The sequence below is a fragment of the Lepeophtheirus salmonis genome, chromosome 4 (assembly GCF_016086655.4).
Source record: "Lepeophtheirus salmonis chromosome 4, UVic_Lsal_1.4, whole genome shotgun sequence".
Taxonomy (NCBI): Eukaryota; Metazoa; Arthropoda; class Copepoda; order Siphonostomatoida; family Caligidae; genus Lepeophtheirus; species Lepeophtheirus salmonis.
The window spans coordinates 9,546,413-9,567,444 of record NC_052134.2 but is presented as its reverse complement, the minus strand read 5'-3'; the positions used below and the strand labels follow the sequence as shown (position 1 = coordinate 9,567,444).

Below are 21,032 nucleotides of genomic sequence, written 5' to 3'. Positions count from 1 at the left end.
AAAAAAAATTATTCTAGCTTGTCTTTGTGTTGACGGTGTATCATAATTTTTGAAATATTATTAGGAATTTGTTTCCAAAACTATGAAGGTCATAACACCATGGAATTTTGTACAAATGAATTGAAGACAATAATCGAATTTGTCTAGGTGCGCAAAACCCAAAGCAGATCTCAGTTTTTCTCTCAGTTATTTGAACTTTGAAATATTGTTCAGAGGCATTTTATACCCTTAAAACAATCTTCAAATTAAAAGTAGGATAAATAAAACTTATTTAATTGTTTTATGATTATATATTGTTTTTATGCATCTCCAAGGATTTTTGTTCCATTCTGTATTTCTAAGTGATCTTATTCTTTATGGGGGGTGTACTAGCAAATAGTATATATTGTTATCATATTTTTCCAATATCAATGCCAATTTCATATTGTGATACCCCATCAAAGGAAGATCAAGGCAACCGAAGGAAAATACTTCTTATTTGATCATCCATCTCAAGAGATGTTCGAGTTTGGACTCGGAATTCCACGAGGGACGACGTGAGGAGAATTCAACCAAGAAAATTACTAGAACTCATAATTGAGTAGAGTGGACTCCTTTTTGGGAATGAGATGCCAGGATCGAAAGAAAAAAGTGATCCATTCACAAAGAGTAGATTATTTTAATATTTCAAAATGGGATCACTTAAAAAATACAAAATGGAACAAAATTCCTTGCAGATGCATATTTTTTAAATTATGTATAGATTGAATATTTTTCTATAGTGTAAGCTGTGATATTCCTCATCTCTGTAACATAATGAATAAATTATAAGGGTCTAAAGAAGAGTGTTGTTTTTCATTCTTTTTCAGCCTAAAATGGAAATATATCCAGTTCAGAACAAGATAAGAATCAATAAAAAACTTTTTAATCATAAAAACACTTTTACATTTAACATTTATTTATCGTACCTTCAATTTTGGAATTGTTTTGAGGGTCAAAATTACATTGAACGATAATAGTCCTGACTGATTATAATCCTAGATATTTCAGAATTAAGATGACTGAGATAAAAACTGAGATGAGTAATGGATTTTATGCTGAAAGATAAATTCCTTTTTTGCCTTGAATTTATTTGTAAAAAATGAGTATTCCCCTGTGTAATCATTAAAGAGGATGTGCAACCTCTAAACTTTGATCATCATGAAACAAATTGTATATTTCCTCATTTATTACGACATTGTCTTCCCAACATTTCGGTGAAAAAAAAAAAAAAAAAAGAGTTTAAGAACCACTCTAATATAATACATATACATGTATCTATGTTCTTTCTTTATATATATTCTTTGTACGTACACTCTACAAAGAGTATATAATTGGATTTTCAAAGATAAGTCTAAATTACGATGTGAAAAAGGTTTTTTTTAATAAGCCTTTCTTTTTCATTCCTTTGACAAGAAAAAACAAACAAAAAAAAAAAAAATAGGATCATCAAAAAGCTGAACATGATTGTTTCTCTAACTTTAAGCTCTTTTACAATATTTCAGTACCGCTAAAAATAAAATATATTTATTGAAAAAAGAACACTGAATTAAATAAATCTAATCATCCAAGTGTGTCCACAAAATAAGGTTACTTTTAAAGTTTCCCGGGGAATTTAATACAGTCGAAAAATAACATAAATTTATTGTTTAAAGCTATATAATATTTTTAGTTTCTTTGTGAGAGGCATAATGATTAGAAGTATTTTCCGTGTTCGGCGAGTTTTTGCTATACTTCCTGGGCTGTTCTATTCGGCTTTGGGTTCTATATAATAACCCTATACCCACGAGTTATGCCCCTTTAAACCAATGCCAACTAGAACGTAGTTTCGGTTAGGAAATACTTCTTCCCTATAATAGAAGACTTGATTTTATTCCATAATATTATTATAGTCTGCCTTGTCTTTGCACTGTTTCCATTAAAGGCCTTGATGTTGGAAGACTAATTTACGGTCGGTGATTAGAGTAATTTGAACAGCTGTATCTGCTTTAATTTTATTTGGGGTTACCATACTTCCATTATCTCTTATATATATATAAATGACGAAAGAAAAAATATTTCCTCTTTTTAAAGAATATTTTATATACCGAGTGTTATTTACTGAATACTTTGAATTTTAAACAAAATATAATTTATTAATGAACAGTAGAATTTCAACAAAACTAATACTATATATAAATGTGTGTCTGAGCTCTCTTAATCATTAATATAGCAATCCTTAATAGCAATGATAAATTCCAGGCGGCAGTGGAAGGCCTAGTACCCACTGTGGATGTAGTCTTCCGTGGAGATATCCCAGTGTTGGCTGGCAGTGGCTTTAAGGGACTCGGTGATTGGATGACGGACACTGCAAGCCTTCTCCTCGAAAAGTGGAGTAAATATTCAATATCACTCATTTGTATGCATATTTTTATACATGCAAGAAATTGAAAGAATAATTTATTCCAAGAATTATAGAAATTATTGATTAAATAAGGTTTTTTTTTCCTCATGCAACTTTTAGCAAAAATTAAATACATCAATATTTTGTTACTTGCATGTGGTGCCACCTAGTTCTGTTTAAAATACCAGTACTATATTGGGATGAGTGTACTGACATATTTAAAACGATACTCTACTAAATTCATATTGAAACCGGTTCCTTATATTTTAATAAAATTGGCCCACTGATGACGTCGAGTATGGATGTCTCAAACGAAGAAATTCGCCATATTTTACATTTTACTACTTGGGAAAAGCTCGTTGAAAAAGATCAAGAAAATTTGCAATGTATACCGGGCCAATACACTTTTGGTTCGTGTTGCACAACAGTGGTGCAAACGATTTCGTTCTGATTTAGTGGAGGGGAATTATGCACTACGTACTGGCAGGCTTGTCGTCGAAAATGTCAATAAAATCATGAAAAATATCGAGATAGACCGTCCTGTTAGCAGTCGTAACATCGCCTAGGAGCTGAATATTAATCATAAAACCATTTTCAACCATTTGAAGAAGGCTGGATACAAAAAAAACAACTCGAAGAGGAATTGGGTTAAACAAGGCAAACCCAGGCGGCACACATCTTTGATGAAGCACCAAAAGCTCCAGGAGCTCGCATTATAGGTTCTCGTGCATCCACCCTACAGTCCAGAACTAGCAACAAGTGACTACTATATGTTCCTGTCTGTTACCAACGAGCTTGGGGGTACAAATTTAGCATAAATAGAGGCCTGTAAAAATTAGTTGTCCGATTTTTTTGCCAATAGGGACAATGGCTTCCACAAGAAGGGCATTATGAAGTTGGATTCTCCTTGATTCTCAACATGTTATTGAACAAAATAGGGCATACTTGGATTAAATTGGATGATTGTAATACTTCTTGAAATTGAAAATAAAGCCAAAAATACGAAATTACTTTTTCACCAACCTACTATATCTTAGCATGGAACAACTTCAAATAACCATCTTTTTCAAATTCGAAGTTGTGTGTAAACAAAAAAACTTGTGCAAGGACACTTTTCTGACTATTTCTGCCTCATTTTGATATATTTTGGAATTTGTAAGCGGGCATAATTTCAATGATTTCTATATACGAAATCAGACACTCCATCCTTTCAAAAATAGGAAGATTGTAAAATTCAAAAGCAAATGCTAATAGTACTTAAAAGTATAAATTTATTAAACTCACAACCTCTTTTCTAAAAAAAGAGCAACAAAATATGATCCATAAATTATTCAATGCTAAAAATAATAAATAAAAAGATTTGGAGTTTGCAGATAGAAATCAAATGTTATATGAAATTTGATCAAGTTCTGAGTTGTTGAGTTGAAGTTTTTGGCCGATTTGATATGGAATGATCCTTTTATTCCAAAGGAATAAAATCTTGTTTTTTTAAATAGGAAAGAATATCTGATTTTGTGTATACACAAGGAGCTTTTTTCGTCCACTCGCAATCTTGATTTTCAAAAGGTAAAAGTACATAGAATATTTAAAATTATAGCTCTCCAATAATATCTTAAAAAGCTGTGGAAGGAGTTTTTGAACTGTTTCTCACTATTCCTCACTGGGGTTTAATTCGAATAATCTGTCTCTTTATGGAACTTTTCAGTTCTTACTTACCACAGTAGTACGTATTAGGAATAACTGTTCTACACTATCAGGAGCAACATATATATTCTTAAACCTATGGAGGATGATCCGAGAAGTGGAATTCTTTATTTGACCAAGGAATTATCTCTCTATTAAAGGAAATGAGATCCACCGAGTGAGGCATGAAAATCTCGTCCCAGACACGATATTCCTTAACACCCAGTGTCAAGATAAAGGCGTGTGGATAAGATATTCAACTAAAAAGATATGAATTTAAAGGAATTATAGATTGATAAAGATCCATATATCCGAGTGCTTTGAAGCTTCCAATGACACTAGTCAATCAATCAGAACAACCAAACCACCTGGGTATTAACATACAGTTTAAACTCTCTTTTTTTCATCTTGCCCTTGGATCTTTTAGCATAGTACCTTCGTCAGCGTTCTCTTCTAAAAGTTTTAGTATTCATTAATATCCATGATACTCTCAAAAAAATTACACTGTGATGCTTAACTAGGTAGAAACAATACTTTTTATTTTGCTGTTTGAGGAAAAAGCGCAGTCCTTTAGTCTGTTTTAATTTGAATTTGTACTAAAATATGTTAAGAATTCCAATATGAAAAATATATTGAGTTTTTGTAGAAGATATATAAATGGAAGGAAGGAGCAGAATTTCTTTTTGTCTTAAGGACAAAAATGACCTTTGTATATATATATATTAAGCTAAAAATAATAGGTTTTCTACTTTCCCTCTAACTGCCTCGGTATATCTTCTTCTTTTGTTTTAATACAATTTAAAAAATAGTATGATGAGTAAAGACAGAGTAAATGTCGTTATTTAATTAAATCGTTCAGCAATTTCGGGTTCATTATTACTATAGTAATATTATGATTAGTAATATATGAGAAATTTTATATTATTTTATTTTGCAACCTTTCCTCCGAAAATAACTAGATTTATTATTATTGACAGATTTAAAATTAAATTGTTTGATGTTACTCTATTTACAAGAATCTATCAGGCCTAAACTTTAATCGAGACTAAAATCTGTTAGTAGCTACTGATGATCCTATTCTTGGTCTTTGAGGTCTGTAGCCGATGATACTAGGATCTAATATATAATTTTTCCCCAATACATTTGATTGAAACGCAGTTTAGTTTGTTTTTATACAGGAGTATAGTGGTGCTACCTTTTGTTTGTTAGTAGTTTGTTTACTTATTTTTTATTACGATAGCTTAGTACTTAGTCTTGCAAATATGGCTGTTATTTTGAAAAAAAAATCAATGTGTCTCATCCTTTTGAGACATTTTTATTTGAAATAAATTATTAAGTTACTAATAGTTAGGTATCGAAAATACATCATATGGTTATTTGAGTTAATAGAATGCTTTTTCATAGAAAATTTCAATTTAATAAATTTCTTGGTGTTGGATTCAAGCAAAATGTTCGAGTTTAAGTTTTTGAGAATTTCCACTTATGTTACATGGTTTCACCTGATTAATACTTTGTTTATAATATGAAAAAAAACAACACCTATAGTTTTTTACTCCTACAAATAAATGTTTCACTCCTAGGCCATATTTACCGAGTATATATATATAGGTCAGATTACGGTGTGAATGTTTTTTGTGTTAAATGTAACAAAATTAGTTTATTATTTTTGTTAACTAGGCCGTAAGATATCACCGTCCGTATCCATTTAGGTACAAACACAACAGTTTTAATTAGTGTCATTTTTAAGCTAGTTACAGCCGGTGTTTTATATTTTTTACATACTTAATGCTTTTCATATTAACATATGGGTATTTCATTACTCAAAATTTTTCAGTATTCTTACTATTGTAATTTAATATTAGATTTTGCATACTAATTAATATTAAAAATATATATATAACTCAAATAATTATAGAAATTCCTATGTAAACGTATTGGCTTTCAATGATGAATAAATAAAATCGATAAAAAATTAATTTAACTTATAAATTAATGGGTATTATTATGAATAATTAATTAAATTTGAATTTGGGTTATGATTATACATAAAATGTAAATTAGACGCGAAGATAAATAAAATATTATGTCTATATGCCAACTTTTATTGGTGATTAAGAAGAAAAACGCTGAGTGGGAGGGACCCACATGATACACGGATTTTACTCTATAAAGTCAAATAGCTTATGAACCAATAATGTTTGATTTTTGTTAATTTTCGGAAATGTTTGAAATGTTATTAAAATATGGAATCAAGCAAAATTTGTGCTCAATCTTATAAGAGGTTACGTTGACATAACAAATTGGCTAAAAAGTTCCGGGCCTTTAAAAAAAAAACTCGTTTTTTTCGTTCAAAAAAGAGGAATCCCAATAACACTTTTCAAACCATTGCTTAGCTTAAATGGTATTTTTTACCATCAAGAAGCGGCATAAAATGAAAACACTAAATTGTATTTGATCCATTATTTTGGAAATAACAAAAGTAGCATGACACTCAGCACAATAACACACAAACTAACGTACAGATTGTCATGAAATTTTGACGGCTGTCTTTTTAAGGTTAGAACAAACTAAATATAAGGTTAATTAGAAGAAAATAGCGCCATCTATGTGTGAAGTTAGGGACTTTTCAGTACATATTTTAGACAGTAATGCTAATCGGTAGTAGATTGAGCATGTTAAACAATAGAAACCGAAAATCAAAAAGGTAACCTTAACAATTTGAAGAATTTCTTGGAAGAGAGCAGCTTAGCTGTCAAGACACTTCATTCAATCATCTACAAACAGCTTTGACAAGAGAGGAGGGGGATAAGACATTTGCAATAATTTTCCAATGTCTACTCTCAATTATATTCTATTGTCAACAAGGACATATAATTATAACACTGCAACAAATTTTCAGGATTACTCTCCGTCTTGTATTAGTACGTACAAGCTTTCTATCCAGTTCTGTATAAATCAATGATTACAGATATGTAGTAGAAAAGGATGTTCACTCCTCAGGATTGGAAAATAATGATAGCAGATTAGGATAATATAATTCCCTCTTGAGGTTGTCAAATTAAAAACAAAAACGGACAACCTACAAAATGTAACCAATTAGCTGCACTAGATACGGATGTTTTTGTTCCTTGGCTTTTTCCATTTTTAGGGATGATTTTATGACAGAAAGAAAACTCTATTTCTGCTATTGTTTTGACAAGGGATTATCACAAAAAATCAACAGAAACTTATTTCATTTTAGAAATGGACGTACAAAATATCACAAAATACTGGCATTTGCTTCAAATATTACAAAATTTATATTTTTTGGGTAAAACCAATCTAAACAGATCATATCTATTTTTCATCTTTTTACAAATAATAATTAGATCAATATGAAGGTCTTCTTTTACAATGAAAAGTTGATGCTTCAATTTTTGTCATACAGACTTGTTGAGTTGAACAATTATAGCTGATTGGATATAATAAGTAATTATATTGATTGTCCTAAAAAAATACCCTTTTTCTGTGGTATACAGGGTGAGGAATCAAAAGTTAGAATCCTCTTTGGGGCTTCTAGCCTCAGTTCTAAAATTCTAATTTTTTTTGTACTTGGCGCCATTCGAAAGAACTGACAAAAGGCTACAATTTGATCCTTTTATTGTTTTTGTGCGATCAAAAATGCCCGAGCACCAAGCTAACCGGCAGAGGGTGTGCGATCTCCCCTGCGCACAAGTTGATCTCCGACAAGAAGTTCTTCAAAGTAGACGCTGTTCTGAAAAAGAGAAATGATCGCCTCTTGCTTGAATCAAGAACTCAGGTTGAGGGAACCTTCAAAACCAAACATCCAGCTCAGGTCATGATTCTCGGTATCGTGGCGGCCGAAGGTTACAAGATGCCTCCTTATTTCCTCAAAGCTGACGAGAAAGTATACACGGACGTCTACTAAAAAGTATTCAAGTACCATGTCTTGTGAAGGTTGAAGAGCACGTTCCCCAGGGGACAACTATGTGTTTACCCAAGATGGCACTCGGGAACTCACGTCCAAGAAGGTGCAGCATTTTCGTAGGGAGAATATGGGTGTCTCCTGGGCGGTAGACTTCTGCACTTCGTAATCACCCGATGTGAACCCCCTGTTAAGTGCATCTTGGAGGGCAAGACGAACAAGACTTCTCACCCGAATGTCGATTATCTGAAGGCCGTGATCACGGAGATGTGGAACAACTTTTCCTCGGACTTCATCAAAGCCAGCTGTACTTCTGTTCATCCTTGTATTGATGCCATAATTCAGAATAGAAGGGAACATATTGCATAAAAAGTGTAGACAATTGTAAAACTACCAACTTTTGCTTGAAAAGTTTTCCATAAAAAGGACACAAAATAAAAATATGTCGAAGTGAAAAGGCTTTTAAAATTTTCTAATTTTTGAGTCCTTACCTTGTAAATATGTTACTTTTATATTTCGTCATTTCCTTGTAATTCTCTTATCTCAATGAACTTCTCTTTCCGTATCATTAAACACAGTAAGTCTTTTTCCCTACCTCTAAAAAAATAGACATATATTTTGCCTCTTCTTATCAAGTCAATTAACTCTTTGAATATATGAATTGAGTTAAAACAAAAACACTTTAGTAAAAAAGTAAGAAAAGACGAAATTTTATATTAATTTTTTTACATCATATTTAATGGACACCTTAGGTAAATTATAGACTTTGAATTCAAATTTCAAAATCTATCAGTTTCATTGTGAAGATGATTTTTTTCTACTTCAAGTGTAACTTTGGGCTTTTGGAAAGGATTAATGAGAATAATTTGTCGATAGAAATTGACGTTGATTATTTGTCAAAGAATAGAAGTAAAATTTAAACTTAATTTTGAGGAAAATATTGATATCTTGATTTTCTGAATATATATATTCTTATACTCTACTCATTTAAAAAACAAATTTACTATTATTCTATATTAATAATAATTTATTAAAAAGAAACAAACTCACCGGTCCTTGAAGTGTATTTGCAACATCTCGATTAAGTATACAGTGAAAAATAGCTGTGGATCCAATTTGTGTGATGATGGAGGTGTTATTTGTACTAATAAATAAGGAATCACCACGTCGGTTACGCGTTTGCGTAATGATTTGATCATTTGGTCCATTTGACTTTAAGCTCTTTTCAAATTGATGCCATGAAGTCCAATCATGCGATGAAGAAGAAAAGGACTTTTTACCTTGAGGCTTAAAACTTGACGAAGATAAACCTAAATAAAAAGATAATCGAAAATGTAGAGAAAAGGAAATTAAAATAATTATATAAAGTGCTTTCATAATAATTATGCAAGTGATTGATTTTTGAATGTATCGTTCGTATTAATTAAAATATAATTGTATTGTACCGATTAAAACTAATTATCAAGAATTAAATAATATTAAAAATATATACCTATGATATTTATGAATGCTAAATATCTCCCGTTTAGGATACATACCAGTATTAAAAGTGAATGAGGGTCATTTTTAAATATTTTATAACAATTAATTTCTGACTATAAATAGATTATTTATGAAATATAAGAGATAATGGAATTAACACAATTGTATAGTGAATGCCTTTAGGAATTGAAAAACTATTATTTTTAATTATTATTCTGATAACATAAAATAAATGGATAAACCATAAAAATGTACTTTAATTCCAAACAACATTCATTACAAGATTGTTTTAATTGATTTCCCTCTTTCATTTAAGCACGCTAAGAACCGTTCCATTAAACAATCTGTGTGAAATGACGTCATTATATAACACATGCCCTTAACAAAGAAAACACGTTTTTTTCGTTCAAAATTGCATTATTGTATTTTTGTTCGCTTTATGGGGAGGAATCCCAATAACACTTTTCAAACCATTGCTTAGCTTAAATGGTATTTTTTCCCATCAAGAAGTAGCATAAAATGAAAACACTAAATTGTATTTAATCCATTGTTGTAGAAATATCAATTGTATCACCACATTTAGCACAATAACTCACAAACTAACGTACAGATTGTCATGAAATTTTGATAGCTTCTTTTATACAGGGAGCGGGGATCACATTGTCGCCTACTTTAAACCTTGATAACTTGAAGACGACATTATCAAATAAAAAACCGGTTACCAAATAGGAAAGCTATTCTAGTCAGCTGACGATACGTAGTTCAGTTAGCATCATATGAGGAGATAAAGAGCTATAAGTGGAACGAGGAGCTTTCGAGGTCCGCCGTAGTCATGGCATTGGTTAATAATGGAGGTGAAATCTCCAATTCAACGATTGCTTCAACCTTAGGAGTGAATTTACGGACTGTTCAGCGTATCCGTAAGAAGCTAGAGGACACCTGGGATGTTGATGCCACCATAAAGAGGGCGCCCAAGGAAGAGGGCGCCAACAGGAAGGTCAGGGACACCAACTTTGTCGGCAAGGTGAAGAAGATGGTTGAGGATGAACCTACCAGGTCCATGAAGGCCAAGGGGTGGCCGGAGACAGGCCCTGGGTGTGGCAACAGGACTCAGCCCCCTGCCATGTGTCCAAAATCTCCATGCAGTGGTTAACCGAGAACTGTTATGACGTCGTAACCAAGGATTTGTGGCCTCCTAACTCTCCCGACCTTAAACCTTTGGACTATTTTGTCTGGGGCTATGTCGAGAGACATACCAACAGACATCCCCATAGCACCAAGGGCAGCCTGATGGACTCCATCAAGGTGGTATTCGGCAATATGGACAATGAAATGGTCAGAAGAGCCTGCGGCCGGTTCAGAGGCCGTATTGAGGCCGTTATTGATGCCAAAGGTGATTATATTGAATGAATGGCTACTCCATACCTATATGCTCGTCATAGTCTTGATTTTCAATAAAAAAGTTAAAAAATGTATATTTTCTGTTGTTTTTTTGTAGAAAAATATTTTGGCGACAATTTGATCCCCGCTCCCTGTAGGTGAATACTAACTAAAAATAAGTTGATTTAAAAAAAGATAATAGCACCATCCATGACTTTTCAATCCATGTATTATATCATTCTGCAGTGTCAACATAAATCAATCCTCATCTGTTTTTATAACTATAATATATACTTTAATTAAGTCTTAATAAAGAATAATGACAAATTATTTTCGTGATTGTAGATACTTAAGGTTTTACTAAAATAATTATTTTAATGGTAAACTAAAGTATTTTACTAAAATATTAGTAAAAATGATGCTTCATCTAGGCGTTTCAAAATTTTGAACGTTTTTCAAAAACAATAACCAATAATTTTAAGTTTTATATTAAGGACCGATAAAACTTTAATTTTAGTATTGGGAACTTTTTGACCCAACTTACTCCGTCAATTTGAAAAGTTTGGGGTAGTTGTGATTATTGATCAATGATGCTATCAATCGTTTTAGTTCATTTACTTTAGCCAAAAATTTATATTTTAAATTAACTAATAAATATTGTAAATATTAATATATAGAAAAGTATTAGGGATAAACGAAGTATAAACTTAATAATCTTTTTCAACTTTAAGTAATTGAATATGATATCACAAATTTATTTATTATTCTATTTTTGGGACCTAATTTGCCCTCTAAAGTACAATACTTAATTGACTCACTTCATTTACATGACTCTTAAATGAACAATAAATAACTTTATTTTCATAAAATAACAAGAGTTTAATAATGAAACATAATACTTGTTGACCTTCAGAAGATAATTAATAAAGATGGAAAATAAAAAATATTATATCAAAATTGTATATTTAGTGACTGAGTCCCCTCTTTGAATAGAGTGTACTTACAGCTGTCAAAGATTTGTAGCTATTGCAGTAATAATTTGGTCGTTATTCCACGAAAGTGCTGGATCACAGCTATATAAACTTGCTAGAAATGAAATAAAACCTTACATAAGTAGAAAGAATCCTTCGTCAATTTTAATATAGTCAACTGCAGATATTTGTAACTCCTCGGTTCCAGTTTCAGAAAAAACAACAACCATTTTTTTATTATTTATTGGTTATTCGCACAAGGAAATAAGGGAATTTCCGATTGATTTATTTATATATTTTTCTCTATTTTTATTTATTCAGGAGGATTAATTATTATTTGAATTGATTAATAAATAAAAAGTTGTCTGTCTGTATAAATATATGACAACGAGTCCCCGGGTGCAGCTTATATAGTGTTCCATGATGTAAACATATTTTAATCTGAGAAATAACAATTGGTTTTATGAATTAAAGACCTGTACATTAAGCATTGAACTGGTATACAGGGTGCACTGTATATAATGCTCCATGATGAAAATCAGCTTTAATTGTTTTACTTTATTTCCCTTCTTGAAGAAATTGAGTAAAAAATGAGGCTAACTCATTTTTTCCTTTTTTTAACCAATCACTTCTTTTATATTTCCTTCATGTAAGTAATTTTATCACTTGATCTGCTAAGTGCCTATTCAAATCCATTTTGGCTCTCTATATTTCGTCGTTTACTCCATACACATCCTTGAATCTCATCACTTTTTACTATTCCCCCTCTTTACTCCTTCTTCTTTCCTCTGTACGTTCTTCTAACCTAACTTGTTGAATAATTCCTTTTCTAATACATTGATTCACATGCAACGCAGAATCAAGATCTGTCAAAAGTAACAACTTTTCCTCGCACTCACCAGGCGTGCAATCCTTCAAGTCTCAACTGCAACTAACTCCGAGAACCAAGGGTGAAAATCCAGTGTGGAATGGGTTAGTTAAAAAAAATAAACCGAAAATTAACATAGTACCCTAACAATTTGAAAAATGTTTTGGAAGAGAGAAAAAATAGTCCTCATGACGTATCATTAGATCAGCTATAATCAGCTGTGCTAAGAGAGGAAGGAAAAAAGGGTATAAACAAGGACATTAGCTAGAATAATTACAAAAAAGAGGAGGAAACTTCGGGATGGGGTTAGGATGTTTAAAGTGATTAATGGACTCACCAATTGTAACATCAACACTAGGTCGTCTTCCGATTTTTACTTAGTTCAGCAATCGGCAAATACTGATTACCTCCAACATAGTTTTTTTAATCGAACTATACGAATGTGGAACTGCCTTCCCAAAGAGGTGAGAAGAACATCTCCACTTTAAGGTTTTAAACTACTTTTAAAAAATAATCAACATCTACTTTAATTCTACACTAGGAATTTCATGTGTAGTTTTTTTTTTTTTTTTCATTTTTGCATTTATCGATAAATTCTATAAAATAATTTTACTGGTCTATTTTAAATCACCATTCCTACTTATTTTTTCATCTAATTTTATTCATATTATCTCATTTGATTCTGCCACCATTATATCATTTTACTATAACCTATTATTTCATTAGATTTTATCATATTGATTTATTATATTTTATGTGAGTCGACAATATTTTGATTTTTCTAGTTACTAGTTGAAACGAAGCAATATATAAATGTGTGGAACAAAACTTATGCATGATTATTCCAGGTCTCTAGAATTCTATGACCTATTATTTTGAGCGAATCTTCTTCCGACATTACAATCTTATGCAAGAATATATAAGAAAAAAATCTTGTCTACATAAATATTACTTCTAAAACTGCTCTTAATCGTATTTTTTGGCATGATGCTGCTGTCAAGCGAAGATTTTTATGTAGTCAAAGTTAGTTTTAAAGGAGTTTTGTTCTTATCTTTTTTTTACTATGGTTGTACTCTTTTTATTATGTAATTACAAAGAACGTAAGAACAATAAAATTATCTGTCATTTTATTATTTTCACTCTACAGAAATTTTTTTTATTCGGGAAATATTTTGACATTTATATATATTTATGCATACGTACATATGTACTCGTGCTTTTTCTTAGAATTCATAGTTTTAATTTAATTAAGACAAATTTTTATGTTTGTTTCTATATATTTATTAGAAATACTTTTGTAACTTACCTCTAATTTCATTAGAAAACTTTGTTTAAATACGAACCTATATGATAATTCTTCTATACATGTATAAATATAACATTTGAGGTAATGCTGTTTTTACAATCTCAAATCCCTGATTAATGGTTGATTGTGTATGACATTAGTTTTAAATAATATTAGATTTTTTAAGCGATCAAAGAAAAAAAAAAATCACGCATTGATTGATTTCATACTTTTGTTATTAACTTATATACTTCTATATAATTTTGGAAATACAAATGATATAGTCGTTTTAATACAAAGTTAAGAATCACATAAATAAAAAATACAAATCCTTCGACCTTTCAAGAACCCAAAAATAGTTGTTATACAGTCATCGAATGGATGGAATCTCATGCATGAGCTTTCTTTTTTACGTCAGGATACGAAACAAATCTTTTTTTAATTTAACACCTAGAAATACTCAACACTAGGATATAATAAGTTATTATATTTACTTTTTTGATTAACCATTACGGCATTCCTATCATGTGACCAGAGATTCAAAAAATATAAAACTAAAATTAACGTGGTCCCCTGACAATTTTTTTATTTTTATTTTTTTGGGTGGGGGGGTGAAGGAAAGCAGCTTAGCTGTCATGAAGTGTAGCACCTATGAGATATGATAAATAAAAACAAAAACTTCATTCCATACTCCATATCTTTCAATGATATAGACATGAATTATAGCGATGTCGATCCTCAATTCTACTCCAACAAGGACTTACAATTATAAATCTACAACAAATCTTTATTGTTATTTTACATCATTCATACACTAGTTATTACTTTGTACTTATATGTTATCTCTTCACCAAAAAAAGAGTAACGATAAAAGCTCTGGTTGTAATTAAAAAAACAAAATTAGAATCTCTATTTTCATTTTTTTTTCATGTATAATCATAGCCAATAGATTTAGTGTAAGTCTTAACCCGTAGGATTGGCTCATTTCTGTTACAATAAAAGGAGAAAATGATTTCAATGTGGAGGTAATAATATCATGATACATAAAATATGTTCGACGTGTCTGTAAAAATGAAAGGAAAATAAAAGTCAAAACAAAATCTAAAACGTTTCATGAAGTTGTATTAGATCAGCTGCAACCAGCAACAAGAGGAAAAAAATAAACAGAAATGCCACTCTGTAAATAGCAAGGTTGTATAGGTTTGTAATTACTCCAATGCCGCTGCTTAATTCTATTTCGAGTCAAACAAGGACTTACACCCAAAGATCTACAACATCCCCTCAGAGTTGGTCTTCCATCTTTCACTCACTAGTAATTCTTTTATACTTATTGTTCTTATTCTAAAAATAAGCGAATTATGACGACAGGTTTGGAAATTAAAAAATCTTTTCAGGGTACAATTACAAAAATAATGTAATCTTCAAATTTAATATTTTTTAAACCCCTGTCTGAGACCCACTTCTGGGTTACAATCTACCCATTAAGAAAATTTTCTCGAACAAACTCCTGAGTATAATAAAAATAATCTTTTTGCATCTAGAAAAAAAAGAATTACCCATGTGTAGGATCCTGTAATGAACAGAGGTTTGGGCTCCCCCATATATTTGTACTGAACACTTTTATTATTAAGAAACTACCAAATTTAAAAATACATTTATAAGAAACTATGCGCTATCTAAACATTTTGCAATCTTTATAATAATATGGCGAGAATACTTTAAACTGTTTTTCCTAAAAACCATTTCTCATAAAGGATACTTCACCTTAATACTCATATATACAGAAATTAGATTTATACGTTGTATTGTTATTTTTGTATTATATTGTTTTTCACTTGGAATTTTTTATTTAAAATTTGTATTGTGCATTACACCTTAAATGATTGTTTTATGTTATAAAAATGATGGAACTATACCCCAAAATTTTAATCAATTCGCAAAAAAAATTCACTACGTAATGAATTCGAACGAGAGACAAAATAGGTACTATAATAAAATTATTATTTAATAATCATAATAACAAAAAAAAAAATAAGGAATGCAACGATTCGAAACGAAAGATTCTAATCCCTTCTCCGTTAGTAATTATAATTATACATGAAGGATTATTCATACTAAAAAAGAGTCATGGATTCCAGGACAAGAATAATATGAGGCAAGAGGATAATTACATCATTATTCCTACATAAAACAAACATTTCATGCATTTTATAGTAATAAATATTGCATATTTTGATTTTAACCAAAAATAAACAAAAATGATGCATAAACTTCATTTTTTTATATATTAAGATGAAATATCCTTGAGGCAAAATAGTTTTAAGGCAAAGTTACCAGCCACCTACTAATATATTCATATCAATGACCTCTAATTTATGCATGACTTAATTATTTTATTTTTATAAAATACAGATGATTTGTGTCATTTTAGTTAAAATAAACCAATTTTGAAAAAAGTAATCAAAAAGTCATTAGTCTACACTTTTTTTTGAAGAGGGATATATACTATTCAATAATGGGTGAAGTGGCTCATAAGTTCCAAAAATAGACATACTAGTATTTTAAAGAAATTTAAAAAGGTTTGAGAGTACAACAAAATACAAAATGTTATAAAAAGGACAGAAAATCTATATCGTGATATGACTTTTAAAATACAATTTTAACTAAAATAATAAAAGGAAAAATAATTTTTTGTATGATACACAATAAAGTTGTGGGATATATAGAGTTGTAAATTCTAAGTATCTTCAGGCGTGCGAGTTTTTTTTTGTAGTAGGCAAAATAAACAGTATTTTTCAAAATTGTTATTATTATTCTTTAACTCTTGAGGAGTGAACTTCCAAGCATCAAGTAACCAAGTTTGCGTGTACTCATGATTAAAGGAGAGTAATACTGAGGATTTACAAGTGTTGAACTCAGAGTAAAAGCTTATGATTGACATCTATGTAAATATAGCAAAGTTTATATGTTTGATTTTCTGAGGATAACTTTTTTGTAGATAAAGCTCAGAGCGTCATACTTATAAAGAAAAGAAAAGAGGAGTACACACATATATTTAAGGTTACAAACCCTAAAAATATTTTAGTGAGCAATTTTTGTAGGTGTTGGCAACTTGAGCCATGTTATTTTATTTTATTAAGCTGTTATCATTATTCCGTCATTCCGTGAGGAGATAACATCCAAGTATTGGGTAACTAGGTGTGAGTGTGTCCATATAAAATACTAAGTAACGTTGAGGATTTCGTTGGGGAGTTATAAAGCAAATCAACATTTCGTTGATACATAATAAATTCCAGTAATGTCGGTTATTACCGCGAGTATTGATTAAGAACTTTTTGTTTCTTTGTGGGAAAATATTTTATACTCATTTATTTTCAAATTCTTGGTCCTCATAATGTTTTAAAAATAGACAAAAACCTAAATATTTGTGAATACAATAAATATAGCCTTTACATATCTATGGGGGTGCACCGATGTATTGGAATCGGCAAGAATGAGTCTTTTTTCAAGTATCAGAATCGGGTCAATAATGCCAATTCCACCAATATCTGTGAATAATTATTTATACGGATAATATGACTTATTTCAGCTCATTTTTGGAGTCAAAATTACGTTTACAAATCAATAAAATAGCCACATACAAAAAAAAAAGAAGAAAAAAGAAGAGTTCTGTAGGAAAGTACTTCGAAAGATTATACAAATTTGCAGATTTGTATAGGAAATTTAGTTTAAAGAAACAATTTAGAAATAACTAAATTTTTAGTGGCAATGTATCTTGAGTCGTTATAAGAGTCTTTAACAATAGGAGTTGAGTTGATCGATTTACTTTAAAAACAATTAAGTCACTTTCCACTAAATATTCCTTTTTTTGTATGTTTGTTGAATAATATTGAGAACTGAAGACGAATCTATATTTTCTGAGTCATCGAGACACGAATTCGGACTCCAGTAATGGCTGATACATATTTTAATTCGTAGGGAAAGCATATAAAACTCAGTTAGGAACTGAAAACATTTAAAGACTATTTGATCTCATGTGGGACGAACCAGTAAAATAATAGAAAATAGCCTTTTCTTAGTGTTGCAAATATTTTTTTTAAGCAATGAGGCAGTTTAAATTATATTAGAGTCTGAGGCGTGAGGAGGCCGATATTAAATATCTAACAAAGAAAAAACATCCTAATATGAGCCAACCATAAATTAATTGACTTCTAAGCTCAGACAGTAATTAATCTTTAAAATCTAAATTTATCAACAACTAATTATTACCAGAGGCAGCCTCAATCCCAAAATGGTGACTAGTCCTTACATGACCAATCTTTATTTGTAAATAATACACCATCAAATGTGTGTAACCCGTGAAGCCCTGTTAATAGAAAGAAGGAACAACGGCACACCCTATCTCTAATATTAAACCTGGCCTCAAAATACGCCAACCTTTATAAGAAATCTAATAACCATTCAAAAATAATTGGATACAGGAACTATAAAGGGGAGGGGGAAGATTTTAAATCCGGAACAAGTTTAGACCTCTATATCTTGGCAACCCTGAGATACATGTTTATGAAAGTGGGCACATCAGATTCAACTAACAAAACCAAAAATACAAATCCCTGAGTTGTCTTCTGAATACGAACGCTATACGACCATTATTGTATGCCTTCGTGCCGAATTCTCACTCAAGGACAAAAATAAATCCATGGATAATTATGCTGTAGAGCTTAAATTGATGATAACAGATTTTGTGTCCTGCTAGAATTTTGAATTCTTACAGTTTGTTCAAATCGGGTATTTGGTACTGGATTTATTCTAAAAAACCAACAACTTTGTGTGTCTTGGATAAATGATTGCACATAGAACTCTTTACTCTTTGCTGGCTTCCATTCTTGAGGCTGTGGCCAACATGGAAACGAAGTTCCTTATCAATGCTTTTAATAGTTTCAGGGCCAGGTTGGAGGCTGTAGTTGAAACTGGGAGTCGTAGGTTCAAGTAATTGACATCCTATGGACCCTTATAGGTAAGAACAAAAGATTTGCAAATTATTGAATTAATATTGGAACATAAATTTTGGTATAAATTATCCAGCTTTAAAATCCACACCCTTTATGATAAATTAATTACTGAAGTAAAACTATATTACAAACAAAATATTACACATATATTTTTGGCTTCTAGTGGATAATTACCCCGAGGGGAGTAACGGAGAGTTCTTTGTTTCAGGTAAGGTGGTCTGGAAAAAAAAACTACAAGACTTACTAAAATTATTTGTAGAAAGAGGTATTCATTACATACCTACATATATTGATGTATGCCACTTTTTTTTGGGAGTAGGGGGGGGGGGGGGAAATTAAAAAGTGCACTGATTGATTAAAGATCAAACAAAAAAAAATACTGAATTGAACCCGTATATGTAACTTTTCCAGTGTATTCATTGATTCGAGAGATAAAATGATTCTCAAAAAAAATATATTTTATGTAAGTTATATATTTTGTTATTAATTTGAATAAAATTGAAGTATGTACAATAAAAACTCATCAAAAGGTTTTAAAGTTTCAAACATTTTAATTGGTTTGTTTTTCTTAATTAATTCTTGATTTTTTTTTCTTTTTCTTCAAACAAAGTTTAATATGTTCAAATAAGTTGATATTTTCGTTGAAATAAGTGGTATTGTGTACATATTATGATATATTAATTGAGTTTTATTATATTTGTATAAGGATTAACAACTCAATAATAATAATAATTATTTGTAAGAAAAAGCAATTTAACCCATTATTTATAAAGAGCTTTTTATTGGTATATTCTTGGAATTATTGGAAAAGGTTTTACATTCTTAATGTGGTATCATTTTGAGTATTGAAACAAGAATTGTAATCCATTTCAACACTTAGAAATTTTTTAATGGATTTGTAAAGAAAACACTATTATTTATATTTCTGATAACCCTTTGATTATAATTTATTTTTATGGAATTTCTTAAAGTAAGGGATTTACATTAACACTAGTAGTCCAGCCATCAAGGATAACTCAATTTTTCGGTCGGACAGGTTAATATAGTGAATATTCTGTCCGAATGGACAGGTGATCCCACCTCTTGCATTTTTTGATATGCGATACACTTCATTTATCGTATAAACATTGGATTCTGCTTTATATTCGCAAATTTGCATCGACATCTATTCTTATTCTTGTAATGTTTCTTTCATTAATCAGATGGAGTTGCACGAATTAATTTTATGTAAACTTTATAGTATATAATTGCTACATCTAACCTAGACATCTTGAAGTCCATTTACATAAAGTTCTCTTTGAAAGAACAAGCACGAACCTACTCACATTGAGTTGAAGAAAATAACTTCTCCTGAGCGCGTTGTCCATTGAGATACGTCGTTCCAACATCCATTATTTCCTCCTTATAACTCTCGTGCATGTGTAAAACACAACTTCTTGCACATGCGCAAAGCATTATAGAAGTGTATACTGCATCCTCAAACTGTAAGACATTTGCTTTTTTTTTGTAGTAAAGGGAAGGAAAAAAAAATGTTAAGCCCTGGAAGTGTGACAGTTTAAAATATTTTTGTAGAACTATTTGTAAAAAGGAGGAAGAGGGGGCTAATTGGAACAAAAACTTCTATTTCTCATATTACTCAGGTTGTAGAATTAATAATGATACTTTTTTCGATTCTAGTGTTGCAATTGGGATTCGTCGTGGAATACTTTTTCGGCTAAACATATAATACAAACCTGATATTTTAAATAATTTAAATGCACATACAAAGGTTGTCGTTTATGGGTAAGAAAAAGGAAGTGGTTAGTTTAGTAATTTCGGGATTATTATGTCACCCTCACGTCATTATTTTTATGATATATTGGTGTCGCAAGTATCTGTTTAAATTATAGTACCGCTTTAATTGCGTCACTACTCCTGTGTCCCTACATATAGGCAATGATGCATAAAGTATGTTCTGCCATGCTAGTTCATGACTTATTCTCGATAATAGTCAGTGCCATTAGTGTAAAAGTGTAAGAATGGATT

General features: G+C 30.6%; 1 protein-coding gene across 2 annotated transcripts in view; it reads right to left on the bottom strand.

The window, feature by feature from the left end:
* LOC121116551 (follistatin-related protein 4) overlaps positions 1-21,032 on the bottom strand; it is a 397,069-nt gene that overhangs the window by 26,587 nt on the left and 349,450 nt on the right. For both annotated transcript variants that reach the window (XM_040710814.2, XM_071887604.1), the window contains one exon: positions 9,060-9,319. In XM_040710814.2, coding sequence (XP_040566748.2) covers positions 9,060-9,319 — 260 coding nt within the window. The remainder of the gene's footprint in view (positions 1-9,059; positions 9,320-21,032) is intronic.